This window comes from Crinia signifera, chromosome 1 (assembly GCF_055691185.1).
Source record: "Crinia signifera chromosome 1, ASM5569118v1, whole genome shotgun sequence".
Taxonomy (NCBI): domain Eukaryota; kingdom Metazoa; phylum Chordata; class Amphibia; order Anura; family Myobatrachidae; genus Crinia; species Crinia signifera.
The window spans coordinates 45,750,854-45,773,156 of NC_139217.1; the positions used below are offsets into that span (position 1 = coordinate 45,750,854).

At 45.4% G+C, this 22,303-nt stretch overlaps 1 protein-coding gene across 1 annotated transcript in view; it reads left to right on the forward strand.

Moving 5' to 3' along the window:
• The window catches only part of POLR1A (RNA polymerase I subunit A), a 94,899-nt gene that overhangs the window by 67,022 nt on the left and 5,574 nt on the right, over positions 1 to 22,303 (forward strand). The window contains exons 27-33 of the mRNA XM_083146587.1: positions 4,904 to 5,061; positions 9,206 to 9,332; positions 11,067 to 11,171; positions 15,165 to 15,428; positions 16,751 to 16,951; positions 17,218 to 17,335; positions 18,502 to 18,666. Coding sequence (XP_083002713.1) covers positions 4,904 to 5,061; positions 9,206 to 9,332; positions 11,067 to 11,171; positions 15,165 to 15,428; positions 16,751 to 16,951; positions 17,218 to 17,335; positions 18,502 to 18,666 — 1,138 coding nt within the window. The remainder of the gene's footprint in view (positions 1 to 4,903; positions 5,062 to 9,205; positions 9,333 to 11,066; positions 11,172 to 15,164; positions 15,429 to 16,750; positions 16,952 to 17,217; positions 17,336 to 18,501; positions 18,667 to 22,303) is intronic.

Here is a 22,303-nt window from a genome sequence, read left to right on the forward strand (position 1 = left end):
ATAGAACCCATGACCTCAGTGCTGTGAGACAGTGATGCTAACCATTACACCGTCCGTACTGCCCCAACTTTTCAAGGCTTAGTACATGTGAGGTAAATCCCTGTATTTTCATCCCGATTATAATAATTGGGTCATGTATTCAGTCACTCAGTCATGTGGAAGGACAGACATCTGTCCGGTGGTTCACTGAGGTAATCCCTTTAGTACATAAACATATATCGGAGCAAGCGTCATAAAATGAGGATGGGAGAGGGGGTGCCTTGAGATAAATGGGTGCAGTTCTTGTATTGCAATATATTATTTATGTGTCCCTCAAATATGTTAATGAATATAGGAGGTCTGCTGCAGTAGGTAGTCTGCATAATATATGCACTGTAGGGTGAATTCACAATCCATTCTATTCTCATTGAATGGAACTAATCGCGTCGTCCTGATTTTGTTGCACAGTTGTGGAAGAGTCAGTTACTCACATTTGCATTGGATGGTTCGTGTATTGTGCATGGATGTGTGACAGGATAGCAAATAGCGACTTGAGCAGGGCAGGTTTTCTTTCTGTCTAGGTGGCAGTGAACTACTTCACAAGAAAACGGACAGAAAAGTGTCTGATCGCACAGGATGGTAATGTAATAAAAATGTACTTTTAATGAATTTTAATGAAATACTAGACTTAAGCGAAATATGTTAAAATAAAGAATAGTGCAAGAAAATAAAGTGATTTTTATTTTTATAATTAGGCCGGGTGGTTGTTGCCCTGGTGTGTGCGGCTATTTCTCTTCTATGTGATTTAATGGATTTAAATAATGATTTTAGTCCCTTTTCAGACCTACCTGATTACTAGTACATCGGGACATAGAAAAGTACATTTTTAGTACATTCCCATCGTACGCGCCTAAATCAGACCCTTTTTCTCGTATCTCAATAATCTCTATGTCCGAGGCTGCACCCCCTCGATAAAAGCATTACATTTTGCTTTACATTTAAAAGAGGGGTTTCTTTCCTTCCCCCAAATCTATTCAAGACCATTAGTCCTGGTGCGATAGCCCTCCTTCTGCGTTCAACTACTCGCAGTCATCTGGAAATTTGCTGATGAGTGATTCAGTATGAATCAGGCCCTTTGACCCCAGCACCACCCGAACTCCACTGTAGCAGTGCGTGTGGAACAGAAGGGTACTGTAAGTTCTCAGAATGCTGCCTGGTTTGACAGTGACTCCGCACTGATCTCCTGACTATGGTCCATAAAGTTGCAGAGTTCTGCGGTTAATCATTCCACAATTATATTTAATTTGTATAGTGATTGTACTGTTTCCTGTTTATTACACATTAATATCCCTGTAGATAAAAGTATTGACTTGCATAATCCGATAACCTCTATTTCCTGATATTTACATTGTTGGCTGAAGCCGTGTGTCTCGTTAAAGGAAAGGAAATGCTTTTTTAGTGAGTGATACAAGTTTGTGGGGCCCAAGGCTATATATGCGATACACCGTGCACCCGACGGGTGATCTGTTTGGGGTCCTGACCAAGTTTAAGCATTTTTATATGTGTGTTAATCTGAACCCTCGCCTAACCCTCTGGGTGCCAGATGTTTGGCCGACAGTCAGTATATCAATGTAGAAATCCTGACTGTTCGACCAACAGGGACTATTCTCCATCGTGCGGGTCCATGACCCCCATAGATGGAGAACAGAATCCGCAGAGGTCAAGCATGGGACTTTTTTCACGCTCACCACCCTGGGCTGGGATGTCGGTATGCTGACCGTTGGGATCCTGGCGATCCAGCCTAACCCTAGCCCGCCCCTGTGGCAGCCTAATCCTAACCCTCCCCTCTCTGACATCCTGGCCACATCCAGATGGAAAAACTTCTCCTCCCCCCCCCCCCCCCCCTTTTTTTTTTGTCCTTTGGTAAATTGCTATTCAAGGGCTCATACACACCTGAGTGCTTATTTAATGCTGTCCATCTAAAGAAGTAATGTTAAGCCAGACTTTGACAATACAATTCTCACCATACATCTGCACCTGTTTCGATGTTGCCATCCGTGTTCGTACACAAGGACGCTGGATGTAAAATGAAAGAAACTGTCGCGGTGCTCGTTGAGTAATTAGATAGTAGTAGTAGTATCAAGTTTTGAAAAGGGTGGAGACGGTTCCCTTACCAAGCAATGGGATTTACCTATCCTTTTATACAATGGGCCTTATTCTGATTCAATCTGAGGCAAATCTCTCAAATGACAAAACCATGTGCACTGCAGGTGGGGCAGATGTAACATGCGCAGAGAGAGTTAGATTTGGGTGGGGTTTGTTTTTTTCAAAGTGAGACCTTTATTGCAGTGTAGAAATAAAGCAGTCAGTATTTTCCCTGCACAGAAACAAAATAACTCACCCGAATCTAAGTCTCTCTGCCCCCCCCCCCCCCCCCCCCTGCAGTGATTGGACAACCTCGTCCTGCCCTGCTCTCTTCACTGCTTGATACATCTTCTCCCCCTCCCCCCCCCCCCCCCCCCCAATATGGTACATTACTTACATGGGCAATTGCTGGGCGCAGAAGTTACTGTTGAATTGAGCAGCCAGAACGCTCTGCAAATGCGACATGTTTTGCTTATGTTGTCAGCTGGGATATACGAGGCTGTCAGCTAGGATATACGAGCGCTGATGTAAGTAGGTGACAGGTAATTACTGTAAGAAGACTTTTATTTTATAGACGTTCACCTTTCTGTACATAAAGTGTCTTGTAAAAGTGACGGTTTTATTGTGGTGATAAGTAGAACAGGATCCTCCACAAGAAGTGGATGAAGAAATTGCGCTCATGTTGCAGAATAGGAAGGACAGTCCTGAATAAAAATGGAGGCCAGGGGGTAGATTTAGTCAATGTTGTCCATAGCAACCAATGATATTTTAGAGGTCATTCCTCTGTTGCTTTCAAGAAATATATGATCGAATCTGGTCGGTTGCTATGAACAACCCCACCACTTGGCCCTTCTTCAGATCTGATCGCAGTACAGTTTTTTTTTTTCTCATAATGGGCAAAACCGTGTGCACTGCAGGTGGGGCAGATGTAACATGTGCAGGGAGAGATAGATTTGGGTGAGTTATTTTGTTTCTGTGCATGGTAAATACTGGCTGCTTCATTTTTACACTGCAATTTAGATTTTAGTTTCAACACACCCCACCCAAATCTAACTCTCTCTGCACATGTTAAATCTGCCCCACCTGCAGTGCACACATACCCTCCAACATGACCCATTCCATTAGGTACAAAATGCTCTGTTTCTGGACTTCCCTGCCAGTGGCAGTTGCAGCTGTCAGGCTGCAGCACAGTCCAATATTCAAAAAGGGGAGCCACACCTAATGCCACTCCAAACATCACTGTCCTGGACTTACTGACAGTTGATGTGACCCCCCTCTTTGAATACTGGACTGTGCTAGAATCCAAGCTCTGTAACTGCCACTGGCAGGGAAGTCCAGGAACAGAGCATTTTGTACCTAATGGAATGGGTCATGTTGGAGGGTATGTGCACATGGTTTTGCTCATTTTGAGAACAAATTTGTACTGCAATCAGATCTGAATAAGAGCCCTTGTTTGTAAAGTATTCCCCGTGTGGGCTCCCATCTGATTTAGTATGATGATCCATCTAATTCCGCAGCGACATAGTTGCGGCCTACTGGACACCAGTGCTTTATGCGAGCTTACTGGGAGGAAATCACCTCTGCTCTGCGTGAGTGCTTCCCGCCAGGGCCAGAGATTATCGGCATCCTGAGACATTGCACATATCCTATTAGTAGCTGTTGAAATATTATTTTCAGGAAATTTGAACCTAGATTCTGACATGTTCAGGTCTGTCAGGGTTGTGGGAACATTACCATCCTTCCGGTCTGCTTCCGGCAGTTTCCACACTTGATATCCTCGGCTGACGTTTGGTTTAGTAAGAACGCTGTGCCCATTTTTGAGCGTGCAATGAGGTTGGTCACATCTGGGCACTGTGACTGGTATTTCACATCGTCGCAGTTTCAGGAACGTTTTATCCTCCATATTGGGATTACTTAATGACCTAGAACAGGGGTGGCCAAACTGTCCTCAAGATCTACCAACGGTGCATGTTTTCCAGGCAACCTGTGGATCTATAGTAGGAATGAATGCAGCAGGTTTTAAAATGTGACCGTTAGTAATGACTACAACTGTGCACCAGCTAGGGAGTGTGGGAGATATGACAGTTAGTAATGACTACAGCTGTGCACCAGATAGGTAACCTGGAAAACGTGGACCCTTGGTAGATCTCGAGGACCGGTTTGGCCACCCCTGACCTAGAAAGTTTTGTCCATGTGCATAAAACGAACCTGGGGATAAGCCACGGTTAATGAGACCGTCTCACTAGTTTTGAGCATGATTTGTCCCCCGAGTTATAATATACGGTTACTATAGATTGGAAAAGCAAAGTGCACTCCATATCAGAGAGAGGGTGCTCGCTGTGAGCTTCCTGGTGTCATAACGTGTCATCCCTGCTTTTTGCTGACATCGCAGTCGGCATTTGTTTTCTTTCCCAGAGTGGGCAGCACAGTACTTTAAATGCTGACAGCAAAGTAGATCCTTTAGTAATCTGGTTTAGGTGAGTATTAGGTATACATTCGACATGCTTTGGTTGACATGCTTAAGGTTGACATGGATTGAAGGCTGACACAAGTTATGTCAACAATGGCAAAAAGTGGACATGGGGTTTTTCACTTATTTTTTGGAGCACGCATGTACGGACAGGTGGTATTACATGCCTTGGTAAAGTCTGACTAGTGAGGTGGACGTTACAATTAATGTGGCAAAATGAAGTGAACCAATGCTGACGTTTTAAGTAAAAGCAGTATATACTGTGGGCACAGGATGGGTCATTCTATCCCTGTCTCGCCCCTGTCACAGGTGATGCATAAACTGGATGTGGAGGAAACGTTCCGCATCGACGAGCAGTCCCAGAAACATCAGGTGTACAAGTTACAATTCCACTTCTTGCCGTATGAGTTCTACCGGGAGGAGAAATGTCTGAGACCGGAGGAAATTCTTCGCTTCATGGAGACCAGGTGGGTTTGTCTGACTAGCACAGGGCAGTTGGGGAGGGTCAAGGGGATCTTTAGCTCTGTGCCAGTGGTTCTCAACCTCGGTCCACAAGGACCCCCTAACAGTTCATGTTTTTCCAGGTCTCCGCACAGAATCGCAAATAAAGTAATTAGCTCCACCTGTGGCTCTTCTAAAATGTGTCTGTAAATAATCAGTGCGCCTGTGCTCCTGCCGGGTGAGCTGGAGAACATGAACTGTTGGGGGTACTTGACAGAGTTTGAGAACCACTGTTCTATACAACGGATATGTATCTGAGGTGACCTTGTCAAGGGTACAACATCCTGTCAAGGGTATCTGTAGCTCTATACAACGATCCTCCTCTGTGACCCACCTAAATCTTTCTTTAATGCTCATTGCATTCATTGGGGAAGTGGGGTAGGGGTGATTTTATTCAGTGGTTGCCAAACCCCAGGACAGATTTACTAAGCTCGTGGTACTTTATCACCAGCCAATCAGGTTCTAACTGTCAAGTTACAGACTGGGTTTGAAAAAAATGACAGTTTGGTACTTACATTTATCACTGGCCTAACTTTCATTTTTTTGAACCCAGTCTGTAACTTGACAGTGAGCATCTGATTGGCCAATGATACCGTACCATGTGATGTCCCATTGCATCCGATCGCATCTTGTGCTGCCCAAGAGCACCCAATGTCGCATACCGTCTGTGCTGCCACGTCGGGTGCTGGAAGAGGGTAGGCGGTGGTGGAGCGCAGTACTGTGAAGGAACGCTGTCCATGGCGGGGCAGAATTAAAAAAAAAAAAAAAAAACGATTTAAAACCCTGGGCGGCGCTCTGGCTGAGAGCTCTTGGCCAATCAGATGCCTCACATTAAGGCGGCCGCTGATTGGCTGAGAGTGCTCTGAGGGCCACCCAGTGTTTTAAATAATATTTTAAAATTCCACTGCCATCTTTTTGGCACGGTGCTGTGCTCCTCCGGCGGCACGGTGCTGTGCTCCTCCGACACGGCGCGGTGCTGTGCTCCTTCGACACGGCGCGGTGCTGTGCTCCACCGGCGCGGTGCTGTGCTCCACCGGCATGGTGCTGTGCTCCACCGGCATGGTGCTGTGCTCCACCAGCACTCCGGCCCCTGCTCCCCAAACCCACCAACCGCACTCCGTCTGCTAGCTGCGTTGCGAGCGATAACATGTGGTTTTATAATTCGATAAATGTGCAGCACATAATATTGGTCGATGCGACCGGCGGGCCCATGCATTGCGTCGGGGGACCCATTCGACGTGCAGACAATCCTTCCATTTGCGGATAGATTTATATCGGATAGATATTTAGGTACTTGTTTCCTAGCACGGCCACAACGATTTGGATCTCGGGCATCGCAGGTAAAAAAATTGCGTCAGTCGCATCGCATGCGGGCTAAAAAATCGCATGCGATGCGACCGACGCGATGCCCGCGATTTCCCATAGGGAACAGTGTAAAATGCCTTAATTTACCCAAATCAACATAGGGAATAATGTTAAATGGGCCAGAAACCCCCCCAAAAAAACCTGAACAGTGAAATGGCCCCCCAAAAATAGTTAACGCCACCCCACGATAAACGTGAACCCGAAGCGTGGTGAGCGCAGCGAGCCTGCGAGGGGCGGCGGTACGCGTCCTCCGACCTTTTCATACCCCCACTATCCACGTCGGCGTGGAGTTGAGAATAGATAGTGTGGCGAGCGCAGCGAGCCACCGAGCCCGAAGCGTGGCGAGCGCACGCGGATACCTTCACAGGTAAAATCGTCCCTTCGCGGGCTTCACAGGTATCCGCGCTCTTTGGGCTCGGTGGCTCGCTGCGCTCCCTACACTATCTATTCTCAACTCCACGCCGATGTGGATAGTGGGGGTATGAAAATGTCGGAGGACGCGTACAGCCGCCCCTCGCGGGCTCGCTGCGCTCGCCACGCTTCGGGTTCACGTTTATCGTGGGGTGGCGTTAACTATTTTTTGGGGGGGCCATTTCACTGTTCAGGGTTTTTTTGGGGGGGTCTCTGGCCCATTTAACATTGTTCCCTATGTTGATTTGGGTAAATTGAGGCATTTTACATTGTTCCCTATGGGAAATCGCGGGCATCGCGTCGGTACAATCGCATGCTTTTTTTGGCCGCATGCGATGCGTCGGTCGCATCGCAGACCATTAAAAATTACCCGCGATGCCCGCGATTGTGGCCGTGCTAGGAAACAAGTACCGATATTTATATATAATGTGTGTATGAAGAGGCTTGTGTAACTGTAGGTCATAGAGTGCAGGTGAATCTGCCTTTTGTGAGGTTTTGTTATGTTCTTTTGATGCTTTCTAATAAACAGTGTCATTCACTCAGGAAGCCCTGAGGTGACCCTGTGTCGTTTAATTTTAAAATGTACATTCCATATAGGATCGTGTCAGTAGGACACTGCACTTGCCTGAAAGGACAATGGTAAACCAAACCAAACCTTTCCTCCAGTGCTGCATGTAAATGAAGTACTGATGCATACCCATTTCCTAAAGGTGTCCACACACGGTGCGGTGTGCGTTTTGTACTAGATCACACCGCGTCTAGTTCAAATCACATGCGATACGCTAAAACAGCGTGTGATCTGAACTAGATGCAATCTAGTAAAAAAAAAAGTACCGCCTGCACATTTATACTTTGTGATCTGGATCGCATCGCAATCCATATAGAAACACAGGGGAGGAATCTGGATCACATGCAGTGATCCGTATTCGTTCTCTGCCCCGATAGTCGGGGTTTGCGCATGCAAACGGCCACAACGAGTTACTCACATTTTTGCTGCTGACAAGAATCACCCCCACAATGCGGTGAGAACAGCATGCAATGCATTTTGAACTTTTCGGACCATTGCACCGTGTATGGGCATCTTAAAACTCTCGCTGTCTATCTACAAATCTATTCATACAAAAGATAAACGCAGAGCCAACTTACATTTCATCTGCTTTGACATAAAATTCATATTTTTATCATCGCTCGTAGTTCCCAAAATCCTGGAAATAGATCTAAATGATTTATGCAAATTAGGTGGGGTTTGTTCATCACTAGGATGCACGGCGTGGGATAAATGGGGGCATTTAACCCATGCATGTCGAAACTATGGCCCTCCAGCTGTTGTGAAACTACAAGTCCCATCATGCCTTGCTACAGTTTTGCTGTTAGGGAATGCTAAAACTGTGGCAAGGCATGCTGGGATGTGAAGTTTCACAACAGCTGGAGGGCCGCAGTTTGGCCATGCCTGGTCTAGACCAACTAACTGCTTCTTGGCAAGCCCGAGCAATTGTGACAGAGGCCCTTATTCTGGTTCACTCGCAAAAGCAAATTCCTTCTCAAATGGACAAAACCATGTGCCCTGCAATATAGATCTCACTTTGAAGTTAAACCCCACCCAAATCTAAAGCTGGCCATACATCTACAGATTGATTGTCAGATTGGGCTGGTTGGTACAAAGACCTGGTGATATCTGAATGGCAGTTTTGCAGCATTTTGAAGCTAATGGTCTACTGTCATTGGCTCTCATCCATTACCAGGTTTTTTTTTTCCAACCAGCCAGATCAGGCAATAAGTCTGTAGAATTATGGCCATCTTAACTGTCTCTGCACATGTTACGTCTGCCCCACCTGCAGTGCACATGGTGCACCGCTCCGCCCACTGTCTTGCCATTTACAGCCGTACCTATCGGCATAGCAGCTCGTGTTAGGTGCATGAAGTCTGCTGACACAGGCAACCATTCTCCACACGCGCAGAACTACCATATTTAAAAGACGACCCCCCAACATTTCCACTCAAAATATAGAGTTTGTTATATAAGTGCACCCGGCGTATAAGACGACCCTCCCACTTGGAGGCATGTTCTTCAGGGGAAAAAAGTAGTCTTATATGCCAGCAAATACAGTATTGGCTACATGCCAACCACACTCGCACGGCACGCCAACAAGACACAACCATTCCATCCAGATCGCTCACTGCCCATACCATGCAACCCACATTTCTCTACTGCGCGTTGCACTATATGGTAAAACACGCGGTTTGCATATGCGCAAGAGATCCGTGGCAATAGTTAGCCCCTTTTTAGGTCTTTTCTGTATCCATGCAAACTCAGCTTGTTGCCGCCTTCTGCAGATTCTTCCGAATCATGTTTGATGCCATCAAGAGAAGAAGCTCAAAACTCGCCTCCTTCAGGGATGTGAGCACCCGGAAAGCAACGCAGAAAGACCTGGATGACGGCAGGGAAGGCACGGAACCCCAGGTGAGATCACCGTATAGAGTTGGGTTACTGGGGTACATTCGTTGTCTCTGTCTGGATGAGTCTACTGTGATGACCGGCAGCTATAATTTGTTGCCTTTGATGCTGGAACAGAAGCAGAACATGTGAATCTGTCCGAGTTGCTCTGTGTTGTTTTTTTTTTTTTTTTGCTGACGAGCGTCTGTGCCAAGTTGGGTGGCGTCCAGCTCAGTGGAGTTCTCTTTTATTGACCTTCATATTTTAATGAGCTGGCAGAGGAAGATTGGAGAGAAGAACTTGGTTGTTTTACTGTAACATTAGTCCTTCACGCTAAGCAAGAGAGAGATTGCAGGCTTGCTGTATTTTCCCACGGGGCGGAAAGGACTCAATCTGGGTTGTTTTATATTTATATCTGCATTTTATGTTCTTTTTATTACTTTTCTCTATTGCCATAAGTTGTTTTCTTTTTTGTACAGGACAAAGATTGTCATGGGGGATGAAAGAGAAGCCCCAATTTAAATCATTCACAGTACCTCAATATATACGATTTGTTAGATACACTCGACTATAAAAGTGTATCTGGTATACAAACAAAGCCCACTACAACACGGACATCCCTCATCTGTAGGCAACCTCATAGGCAGAACCTCCGATTCTCTCTGATCACTTTCTCTTACACCTCCTAGGTCTTTACTTGTGCTGCACTAATTTTCTGGAATCTCTTCCCCTGTTCCATCACACGTTCAGTGTCTCCCCACCTTCAACCGCTTTCTATAACTTGATCCCATAATAACTTGCTCTATTCACCGGAGCTGTGAGCGCTTTCCTCACTACTGTCTGATTTGCATTACATACCCGGTCACCTTACATATCTAACATATGTAACATAGCTAACACATTAATACCCCATTCACACCACAAAACAAATTACCGGGTTAAAGCTTTTCAACCCAGTAATTTGCCGGGAAGCCCGGGTTTATTGGTGGTGTGAAAGAGTCAACACGGGTCTTAAATCCCGGCACTCCGAACCTGCTCTTGACCAGGGTTGGAGTGCGGGGATTTAAGACCTGTGTTGACCCTTTCACACCACCAAAAAACCCGGGTTTTGCGGCAAATTACTGGGCTGAAAAGCTTTAACCCGGTAATTTGCGGGTGGCGTGAATGGGGTCCAGCTGCACCCGGCAAAATACCCGGCACTTAAAAATGCCGGGTAATTGCCGGGTGGCTGGTGTGAAAGGGGTATAAGTAATGTAATAGCCAAACGTGCAGTAATAACTACCGTACATTTACACAGCAGTGTTTCTGTCACCCAGGGCAAAGACTAAATGACTGACTGAAATATAATGAAGAGAATCTCTCGTGTGTGAGAGAGAAAGAGATGTTGTTTCACTCGCTGCCAACAGATGGCAGTGTTGGGGAGACACACAAACCGACACTAGCCGGTCTCCCCACATAGGTACGCCGCAGTGTAACTGTAAGAGAGCGGTAGCACAAACTGATCTGCAGCCTCAGTTTCCAGGGCACAGTCAGCTGATCTTGAATTAGACTATAAGGTATAATGTGGGCGTGTAGTTTGGATGGATATGGGCGTGGCATTAAATGTCCTGATTTGCTATGTGCAGTTGAATGCTGGTGTGGCCCAAGATCACTCCTCAATGTGGTGATAGTATAAAGCCTGTTTGGTGTAGTGTGTGGCCACTGTACGAGTGCACTACATACACCAGAAGGCCTTACACTATACTGTGTCTGATTTATTAGGAGAGTCAGGAAGAAGAGAAAGATGAAGAAATTATAAACGCAGATGCCGACGAGGGAGATGCCGACGCTACCGACGCAAAGAGGAGAGAAAAACAGGAAGAAGAGGTGAATTGCTGCTTAATTGTGTCCCATATACAGTGTGCGGGTGTTAGTGGTGCAGTTTGTGAATTGAGGTGTTACTCAAAATTTACTCTGATCATCAAAATGTTACTACACACACACTGTGTAAAGTATAAATCGTTTTGAACAAACTCGAGGGCAAATTTACCAAAGAGTGATATTCTTGTTCTCACTTGTTGCGAATGATAAAGGGTGTTCCAGCTAATCTGTCAAACACATGACTGTTAGGAGCTGATTGGCACAGTTCAAAATTCAAACAGGGGAGCTGCACCAACTGCAATTCTAAACTGACTCGCTGGCAGTTGGTGTTTCTCCCCTATTTGAATTTTGAGCTGCAGCCCCACCTCTGGATCCGCCACTGGTTAGGCACCAGGAAGTCCACTTTCAGTGCATATTGCCACATCTACCTGGGAGGTTCTTTTTACCTTCCCTTACATTTCCAGTCACAGTCTCTACAAATGACTGTTGCTCTACTGTTGGTGCAATGTATTTTAGGCTAATAATCATGGCAGCAATTATTCATTTAGTAATTGAAATATAACAAATCATGAGCAGTGTAATTAGGCATAATTAGTATTAAATGGCTTGAGGTTTGGCTATGATTCAAATGTTACAGGATTTCATCATAAAACCTATTTAGACTAGGGGGGGGGGGGGGGGGGATTTACTAAGATGGGTATTCTACTTCAACCAAGAAGAATCTACTACTTATTTATCTAGCACCCTCTAGAACAGTGATGGCTAACCTTGACACTCCAGCTGTTGTTGAACTACACATCCCAGCATGCTCTGCTACAGTTTTGCTATGTGGCCATGCTAAAAATGATGTAGTGCATGCTGGGATGTGTAGTTCAACAACAGCTGGAGTGTCAAGGTTTGCCATCACTGCTCTATAAGATAGTAGACCGGATCTGATTGGTTGCCTATAGCAACATCACATGTGAAGTAGAATACACATCTTAGTCAATTTCCCCCTATATGTTGTATGTGGCATTTTTGCTCTTTGGCAAACCTAGGTCACTTCTGAGAACCGCGTAAGTGTTTTCTTTCCTTTAGCGCTTTAAACTGAGTTTTGGGGTGCCTCTTATTTGTCCGAATTCACAAAAAGATCTGTGGTATCTTCTAAAAATTCCGACTTCTGTTAAAGTGCTTCTCTGTTCTTAGTTGCACACCCACATAAGGGATGCAGTCAAAATCCCGACAGGATCAAAATCCCGACAGGGTCAAAATACCGACATATAGAATGTATGAATGAAACGGTCAACATGACTTTCCGTCGACAGGTTGCAAGGTCGACATGGGTTTTTTTCACTGTTTTTTGAGCCGAAATGTGCCGACAGGCGGTACTTCATGCATGCCCTACTATCCACTAGGGCGTGGTGAGAGAATAAAATAGTGTGCCCGAAGAATCTCGAGGGGCTGTGGTTCACTTCCAACTGTGTCGACATTCGGGTCAAAACTGTGAAAAAACCCACATTGACCTCGCGACCTGTCAACGGAAAGTCATGTTGACTGTTTCACCTGTACATTCTATATGTCAGGATTTTGTCCTTGTCTGGATTATGACCCATTCGGGATTTTGACCGTCGGGATTTCATACCGAATCCCCACATAATGGTATCCCAGAGATGCACATATGAACTAGAGATGTGCAGGTTCTGATTTACTCTGATTTCAAAGCAGGATCTTATTGGCTATCCCAAATCACATGACAGTTGTTGACAGTTGATAGCCAATAAGATCCTGCTAATATGAACTAGTAATTTAGTAAGGAGTATATAGGTATCCTCCCATATTGGGACATGCAGGTGCATAGAACAACCCTGTAATTGCACTGTGACGGTACATGTATTTCACTTGTTGTATGCTCATTTATATTGTACTGTTACCTTTTTCATACAAAGAAACCTTTATACCCATCTAATTCCTAAGCGTCCGTGGGCGAGGATGTGTAGTAACCCAGCACATTCAAACTGTGGCAGTTATTCAGACCTGATCGCACAGCTGGGAATTTGCAGTGCCAGGCGATTATCGATAGACAGCGCATACATGTGGGAGGCCTTTGTGCGATAAAATGCTGCTACTGTTTTTAATCGCTGACCATACACGAGGTGATTGACAGGTTGCCGGCATTTGGGGGTGGTGACCTGCCGTTTTCTGGGGCTGTCAGAAAAGTTACCATTTTGGTGCTCATGTTCCTATACCCTATGGGTTCCAGCGTCCCCTATGAGAAAAGGATTTTTACAGGTAGGAACAAGAATCCCATCTTGCAAACACAGCCTGTAACAGGACAGTTAGGAGCTGATTGGCCACGGTACTCATCGCTACTTTATCTTCCTACAAAGCTTAGTAAATATATATATTTCAGTTAGCATGTGAGTGCCTCCGAGTCAGCACTTTCAATTGTATGAAGTGACAGTATTTATGAGCACACCACATGATGCATGTATTCAAACTTAGATAATGTATGTGTAACACACACATGTCCAACCGAGCTTTGACAGGATAATAGGATAATTGCATATGAAATAAATTATGCATGCAAATTACACCAAAGTTGTATCAAGCTTCGAAACGTGATAACATGGAGAGTGATAAACAACCAGCCAATCAGCTCCTACCTGTCGTTTTTCAAACACAGCCTGTGACATGGCAGGTAGGTGCTGATTGGCTGATTGGCTGGTTGTTTATTTCTCCATTCTATCACTTTTTGGAAGCTTGAGACATCTGCCCTATAGTGCCTTAATATTACTGTTATTTATTATTGTTTATATAGCACCACCAATTACACAATGCTCTACAAAGAAAATTAGAAAATGCAAATACGCCCAACATGACCCTGGTCAGGAATCAAACTCCAGATCCCAGGGCTGTGCTGCCACCAATGCGACACCATTCGATTTGACAGAACTGTTTGGTGCAGCATATGCCTCTTTATACTGTATGCCATGGGTCCTCAAACTGCGGCCCTCCAGATGTTGTGAAACTACAAATCCCAGCATGCCTTGCCACAGTTTTGCTATAAGGGATTGTTAAAACTGTGGCAAGGCATGCTGGGATTTGTAGTTTCACAACATCTGGAGGGCTGCAGTTTGAGGACCTATGCTGTATGCCAGGGCTGGGCAACACCGGCCCTCCAGATGTTAGTGAACTACACATCCCAGGATGCTTTGTATTAGTTTTGCTATGTGGCCATGCTGAAACTGATGCAAGGCATGCTGGGATGTGTAGTTCACTAACATCTGGAGGGCCGGTGTTGCCCAGCCCTGCTGTATGCTATTGTTTGGCGGGAGGTCTGCACTGTGGCATTCACTTTGGCACTATGTCATAGTCTCACGTGATTGCACACCCTTCCTTACAGGTGAAAGTTAACCCTTTCATTGTAAGAGACGGGAGCTTAAAAGTCATAAGTCCGTTAAATAACAAAAATATATAGTTGTATTTAGTGGAGATGGAATACAAAGAAGCACAAACGGATTTATTTTGTGTGTGCGCATCTAAAACTTGCACGTAATGTACAGATTTTCGGGTATTGAGAGTAACACTGACAAACTGGTTACATTTTATGCCGCAGTAATGAGGTTACATTTTGGGGAGTCAGATTATGGTGCGGAGGCCAAGAGGGCACATTTTCTAGGGAATTCACCTGAGTTTAGGACTGGTCAGAGCTGGCATAAATATTTATAAACAAGTTTTAGCTATTTAAAACTCATTGCTTATGATTTAAGAGTGCCCCAGCCAATCGGTTCTCAACTGTCGTGTGTTTAAAATATATATATATGTGGGAGCTGATTGGATGGAGCACCATTTATCATTTCCAATGAGTTTTAAATAGCTAATGAGGTTTGTTTTATCACCTGCATTCCCAGACCCCTTCTGCGCACCGATGGTACGCCTGACAAACCATTGCCGCACACTGTTACAGCATTGCGTAGACTGGATAAGTTTCTAAGTGTTTTTTCCTTACATCTCCTGTAGGTGGACTATGAAAGTGAAGAAGAGGGGTTCCAGGAAAAAGAAGAGGATGCAGAGGAGGAGGAGGACGAAGAGAATAGCCAGAATTCAGTGGCGGCAGTTGAGGAAGAATACACTTCCTCGTCTTCTAGGCCCTCCAAACAGAAAAACAACCAGACAAACCTATCCAAGGATGTGCTGGCAGTGAACCGAGTGAATAGTGTCCTGAGTCTAAATTCCGCCGTAGATGATTATTCCTATGACACGGAGAAGAGTTTATGGTGTGAGGTGAGACGCGCCAATACAATGACAGTGTTTTAGTATAATATAGTTACCGTGGAGGCGGTCCTATTGTGGTTAGAATACTTCGGCAATGCTTCCTGGTTTAATCTACAAGGGCCCTCGCACCGTACTCACAAGTTTCTACTTCCTCTGTGGCTCGGGGAGTATTGGTTTTGTTGACAACAATGTTTGCCATCACTGCAGCCAGGTAAATTCTATATAGAAACATTTCTGTATGTTTCTACATATTGTAGTATTAATGGTAATGTACTGTAGTTGTCTCTCCCACCAAATCTGGCATTAATAGCTCACCCCAAACCTTTTCTCCTGAATAAAGTTTTTAAAAGTGTTAAAATACCGGCATACTGTGTATTAAAGGTATTGAGACCCCGAAGTATGAGCCCCCTGTGCCCGATCTCTAACCACTCTGTGGACAGGTCCAGCAGAGAACTCTCATTCTTTGTGTTAGAATAATGATCTAAGTCAGGGGTGGGGAACCTTTTTTGTGCCAAGGGCCGTTTGTATGGGGAAATAATCCTTCGGGGGCCATATGTAAAAATTTCTCTTACAAATTGTCCTGCTGCAGCCGTCCCACGCTCCGCTGAATAGGACTGACAGTCTCCGGCTGCTGCTGATTAAGAGGAATCTCGCGAAAACTACCGACCTCTCGCAAGAATTCCCCGGGCGGGTGGGAGGCCACTCAGACCGGCTATGGGGGCCACATACGGCCCACGGGCCTGAGATTCCCCACCCCTGATCTAAGTGTTAAGGAAACAGATTCCGTCTGATTACCTGTGATGCATCTAAAACTCGCACGTGTCTAACCCACGCAGTATGATTTCTTCAGGCCTAACCTTTTGCGTTAAACAACAAATCTTTGAGTCTTACTTGCCATGCCACGGATAACCACGTGGTTTGCATTGGAGATTCTCAGGCTTGGATCACACGAGCCACGGATTGTCAGAACTTTAATTAACCCCCTTCCTCCGTTGCTCTTCCCCTGACTTATTCCTTTGTTTGTTGATTATATTGCTAAATTGTGTGTCCTCATTTCACAGTGGAATGAATGGCGTGTACACATGGTGCAATTTAGCCTTTGATTTTGACTATATAGTCAAAATCTAATGTCAAATCTCTCCGTGCGTACACAGCATTCATTTCCACAGATTATCAGACTATTGATAGTTGAATCCAGTAAATTGGGCACGAAGGAGATGGTTGGTGTATGGCGTATCACCTGCCATCTCTTGTCATTTTGTTGCCACCCTGTTCCTGCCACCACCCACACCCCCCCATCATGTTGTAACACGTTCATCCGCTTCTTGCAGGTCACCATAAAGTTGCCGTTAATGAAGGTGCACTTTGATATCTCCTCTCTGATTGTCTCTTTGGCACACAACGTCATCATCCACGAGACCAGGGGGATCACGCGGTGCCTTCTGAATGACGGCACCAACAAGAACGGAGAGAAGGAGCAAGTCCTGAACACAGAGGGAATAAACCTTCAGGAGCTATTTAAATATTCAGACGTAAGTTACCATGACAAGAATGGATTGCATTGTGTTGTAGCCTGTGCCAGTGTCACAGGCTCTGACATAAACCAGCTTTCGTCGTCCTCTGGCCGTTCCGTAGACTGTGCGTGCAGCGGAACGTTTCCTGCTCCAATAGACGTCCCACAGCTGAATGTGGCTTTGTTCACATGTCTCGGCTCGCTGACAGTAAGCCAGCAGGCTGTGTTATGTGCAAACGTCCCAAATATAATCCTCACTAACATGTGTTCCTCGTTCCACCGCAGATACTGGACCTTAAACGCCTCTATTCCAATGACATCCACGCAGTGGCCAATACTTACGGTATAGAGGCTGCCTTAAGGGTTGTTGAAAAGGAAATTAAAGACGTGTTTGCGGTTTATGGTAAGTTGGCCACTGATTCTTGAAACTTTAACAGTGGCAGACTTGCCCATGTTCTACCCACGAATCCACTTCCATCTGTCAGTCTAGTACAGTTTATGCAGTGAAAGCTCAAATCTAATTGGCCGCTGTATGTTGCAGTGCTCTACCTTCTGAGATTTTTTGTATTTACATTACCTGTGTGATTAATTGCTTACTGGTCCATCTAGTTTTTCTAGGAAACGGTCATTGGGTCAACAAGCATTGGGTCAACACCATTCGGTCGACATGGGTCTAGGTCGACAATGTTTCCAGGTTGATACAAGCATTAGGTCAACATGAGCAAGGTCGACAGTCAAAAGGGCAACATGGTGTTTTTTTACTGTTTTTTGAGCTGACATGTGCCGACAGGCGGTATTTCATGCCCTACCCATGACAGGCGGTATTTCATGCCCTACTAGGGCGTGGTGGGAGAATAAAATAGTGTGCCCGAAGCACCATGAGCACACGCGGTGCTATGTTTCAGTGTCCATGTCGACATTTGGGTGAAAAACCCCATGTCGACCTTTTGACGGTCGACCTTACCCATGTCAACGTAATGCTTGTGTCGACCTAGACCCATGTTGACCTTTCTGCATGTCGACCCAATGCTTATCGACCAACTTCTTGTAGACCTAATGATCTATACCTAGTTTTTCCATGGTATATGCAGTGTCCGTTTAAGGGGAACCAAGTATTTTTAAGTTCAGTAGCATCTTTGTAAGGTCAAAGATCAACGGTCATCCATCCAAAGCATACAGGCGGCTGACCGCATACCTCTTGGCCAACCTTCTTGTTGCACCAGGACCACATCCCTTTCTTCTAGATATAATATTATTTCATCTCCGAAAGTATCTGCAGTTTCCTGAGCTTATCCAGATGTTCTTCACCACACATAGCTCTCGATAGCCATACATTTTACGAGACATCCCACCATAAGTGAGTGGGTGTGGCCTAGATTTTGAGGGAGTGGTTTAATTTGACTTCATTTTCCTTTAATCTTTTGAGATATCTAATTATTTTACTGTTTTGCGATTGGCTAGTTCAGCTTTCAGCATCACAGCAGAGTCTGTCACCAAGGTGTTACTGAATGCATGGAAGACGCGCATACAGCTGGAATTAACTTCATATAATTGCTCTGTATTGTACAGGTATTGAGGTAGACCCCCGACATCTCTCCCTCGTTGCCGATTACATGTGTTTCGAGGGAACCTATCGGCCTCTCAACCGCTACGGTATGCAGTCTAGCTCCTCCCCTTTCCAGCAGATGACCTTCGAGACCAGCTACAAATTCCTGAAGGATGCCACGATGAGTGGTAAGTGCTGTGGTAAATAATATGTCCGGCCATCCTGGTAGACTAGGTGACTTTCTGTGGTTCCGATAGGAGCGTTGCATTCATATATCGGTTCATTTAAGTTCCGTTTTCCAAGTACAATGAGCTTAGATGGCCTCAGTCAGTAAGCATTGGGATCGTCTCTTTATCCTACACCCTAAAAACATAGAGGTGTCACAATACCAGCACTGGAGCATCTATGAATGGTGCAGGGTATGTAGTCCGCAAGGGCTCCTGAGTCATGTGGAGTACCGAGTCAGCATTCACCGGCACAGAGGAAGGGCGTCGTTGAGATTCTAGCTGGTGCCATACGTGCCCACTCTGCCAGGAGGATCCTGAAATTCTAGAGGCTCTCCCGGCAACCTGAAACCAGCCGCTGGCCCAGCCATGCGTTTACTTACAGAGTGAAATAGGTGGACTGTGCTGCCAATGACAATTCGCTATGAACAGTGTGTCCATAGCCACTCCCCCTGCTGGACAATGGAGGTAATCCTGGCATTGTATAGCGGGAATGTGGCCACGAACGGCAGCTGCGTCTCCTGGACATCCTCCTATACCGTGTCTCTCCACCGCACCGCCCACTATGCCAAGCCATGCTCGGACTGCATCTTGCTGTGTCAACCTTGCTGAGCCCTTGTGGAGGTGCCCACTTTAGATTAAATACCTGTGTACACAGTGATGGTTTTTAATTGAATCTGAAAGGCCTAGGTACCCTTACAGTGTGCCAGTGTGTGGGTCACAGTGTACAGTATACAGAAGTCAGTATAAGAGTTGACACCCCCCCCCCATCTCGCTATATCAGGCATGTCCAAACTATGGCCCTCCAGCTGTTGTGAAACTACATGTCCCAGCATGCCTTGCCATAGTTTTAGCATTCCCTAATAGCAAAACTGTGACAAGGCATGATGGGATTTGTAGTTTCACAACAGCTGGAGGGCCATAGTTTGGACATGCCTGATCTATATGGTATCAACTATGTGTGGCGGCTAGTACCGGCCCGAGGCACTGAATGCTAGCCTTAGATGTGTCTGACAGCTCTGAGCTCAAACTGAACTGATACAGAAATGCGTTTGTCAATGGTCATGCTTTTGACGCTAGCACTGTGGCACAATGGTTAGCATTGCGGGCTCCCAGTATATTGTATAATTGTGTATATATTGTACAACTTTTCCAGATAAATACAGCACTATTTCATAATTGCTTTTTATGGACAATGCCTCCAAGCATTTCTGTTCCGTGGTGACTTTACGCAACCTTGGTTTTATCTCTGAGCCCCATTCTAATCATCCACGCGACCCAAACCCCCTCTCAAATACACTGTATGTATAGAGTTTTATTACAGATGAGTGCTTGGACATCTGGGCTTAATATGCCATGCAGAACAAGATGCCTGACAGAGTAAGCTGACCGGGCCCATCAGAAACTGCTTGTGTCAAGTGTGTGTGACTGAGTCTGTATACCAGGGGTGGCCAAACCGGTCTTCAAGATCTATTAACAGTTCATGTACTGTATATCAGGCCACCTGTGGATCTATAGTAGGAATGATTGCAGCAGGTTTGAAAATGTAACAGTTAGTAATGACTACAGCTGGGCACCAGCTAGGGCGTCTGGGAAATGTGACAGTTAGTAATGACTACAGCTGTGCACCAGCTAGGGAGTCTGGGAAATGTGACAGTTAGTAATGACTACAGCTGTGCACCAGCTTAGGTAGTCTGGGAAATGTCACAGTTAGTAATGACTACAGCTGTACAACAGCTAGGGAGTCTGGGAAATGTGACCGTTAGTAATGACTACAGCTGTGCACTAGCTAGGGAGTCTGGGAAATGTGACAGTTAGAAATGACTACAGCTGTGCACTAGCTAGGGAGTCTGGTAAATGTGACCATTAGAAATGACTACAGCTGTGCACTAGCTAGGGAGCCTGGGAAATGTGACAGTTAGAAATGACTACAGCTGTGCACTAGCTAGGTGATTTGGGTCATGTAACAGTTAGTAATGACTACAGCTGTGCACCAGCTAGGGAGTCTGGGAAATGTGACAGTTAGTAATGACTACAGCTGTGCACCAGCTAGGGAGTCTGGGAAATGTGACAGTTAGTAATGACTACAGCTGTACAACAGCTAGGGAGTCTGGGAAATGTGACCGTTAGTAATGACTACAGCTGTGCACTAGCTAGGTGATTTGGGTCATGTGACAGTTAGTAATGACTACAAAATGATGGACTTTATATTCTATTAATCACTAACAGCGGTTTCATTGCTTCAATCAGAGGCTCACAAACATGGTCCCCAAGGAATCACAGCAGTCCATGTTTTAAGTATATCCATGCTTGGCTACAGGTGACTTAATTAGTACCTCAGTCGATTTGATTTAGCCATCTGTGCTGAACCATGGATTTCCTAAAAACCTGGTTTGTCAGGAGACCTTGAGAGACCGTGTTTGGGAACCTTTGGCCTAAATAGCGACAAAGTCCCACTGTTTAGTCTGGGATTGTAAATGAACCTATTAAAATCCAAAATACAAACATATTTATTTACAAAATACTTATTAAGCTTTCTAAGCACGAATATGCCAATGTGTTTACAAATCAGGTCCGTTGCAAATTGTGTCTTATGTTTAGGCCAGGGATCCTCAAACTATTTTGCTCTGAGACCCCATTAGACAATAAAAATAATTACAGGACCCCAGCAAGTTACTGCAGAAAATCATCAAGTCACATGGGTAGTCAGCAGGCAGCACATACATGGCAGCATTGTGGAGGCATTAACTGATGGGAGGAGTCTAATATACCATAACCCATCACATCACATGTGTAGTCAGCAGGCAGCACATACATGGCAGCATTGTGGAGGCACAGAGTGATGGGAGGAGCCTAATATACCATAACCCATCACATCACATGTGTAGTCAGCAGGCAGCACATACATGGCAGCATTGTGGAGGCACAGAGTGATGGGAGGAGTCTAATATACCATAACCCATCACATCATATGTGTAGTCAGCAGACCGCACATACATGGCAGCATTGTGGAGGTACAGAGTGATGGGAGGAGTCTAATATACCATAACCCATCACATCACATGTGTAGTCAGCAGACCGCACATACATGGCAGCATTGTGGAGGCACAGAGTGATGGGAGGAGTCTGATATACTATAACCCATCACATCACATGTGTAGTCAGCAGACAGCACATACATGGCAGCATTGTGGAGGCATTAACTGATGGGAGGAGTCTAATATACCATAACCCATCACATGGGTAGTCAGCTGACAGCACATACATGGCAGCATTGTGGAGGCATAAACTGATAGGAGGAGTCTAATATACCATAACCCATCACATTACGTGCGTAGTCAGCAGACAACACATACATGGCAGCATTGTGGAGGCACAGAGTGATGGGAGGAGCCTAATATACCATAACCCATCACATCACATGTGTAGTCAGCAGGCAGCACATACATGGCAGCATTGTGGAGGCACAGAGTGATGGGAGGAGTCTAATATACCATAACCCATCACATCACACATGTGTAGTCAGCTGACAGCACATACATGGCAGCATTGTGGAGGCACAGAGTGATGGGAGGAGTCTAATATACCATAACCCATCACA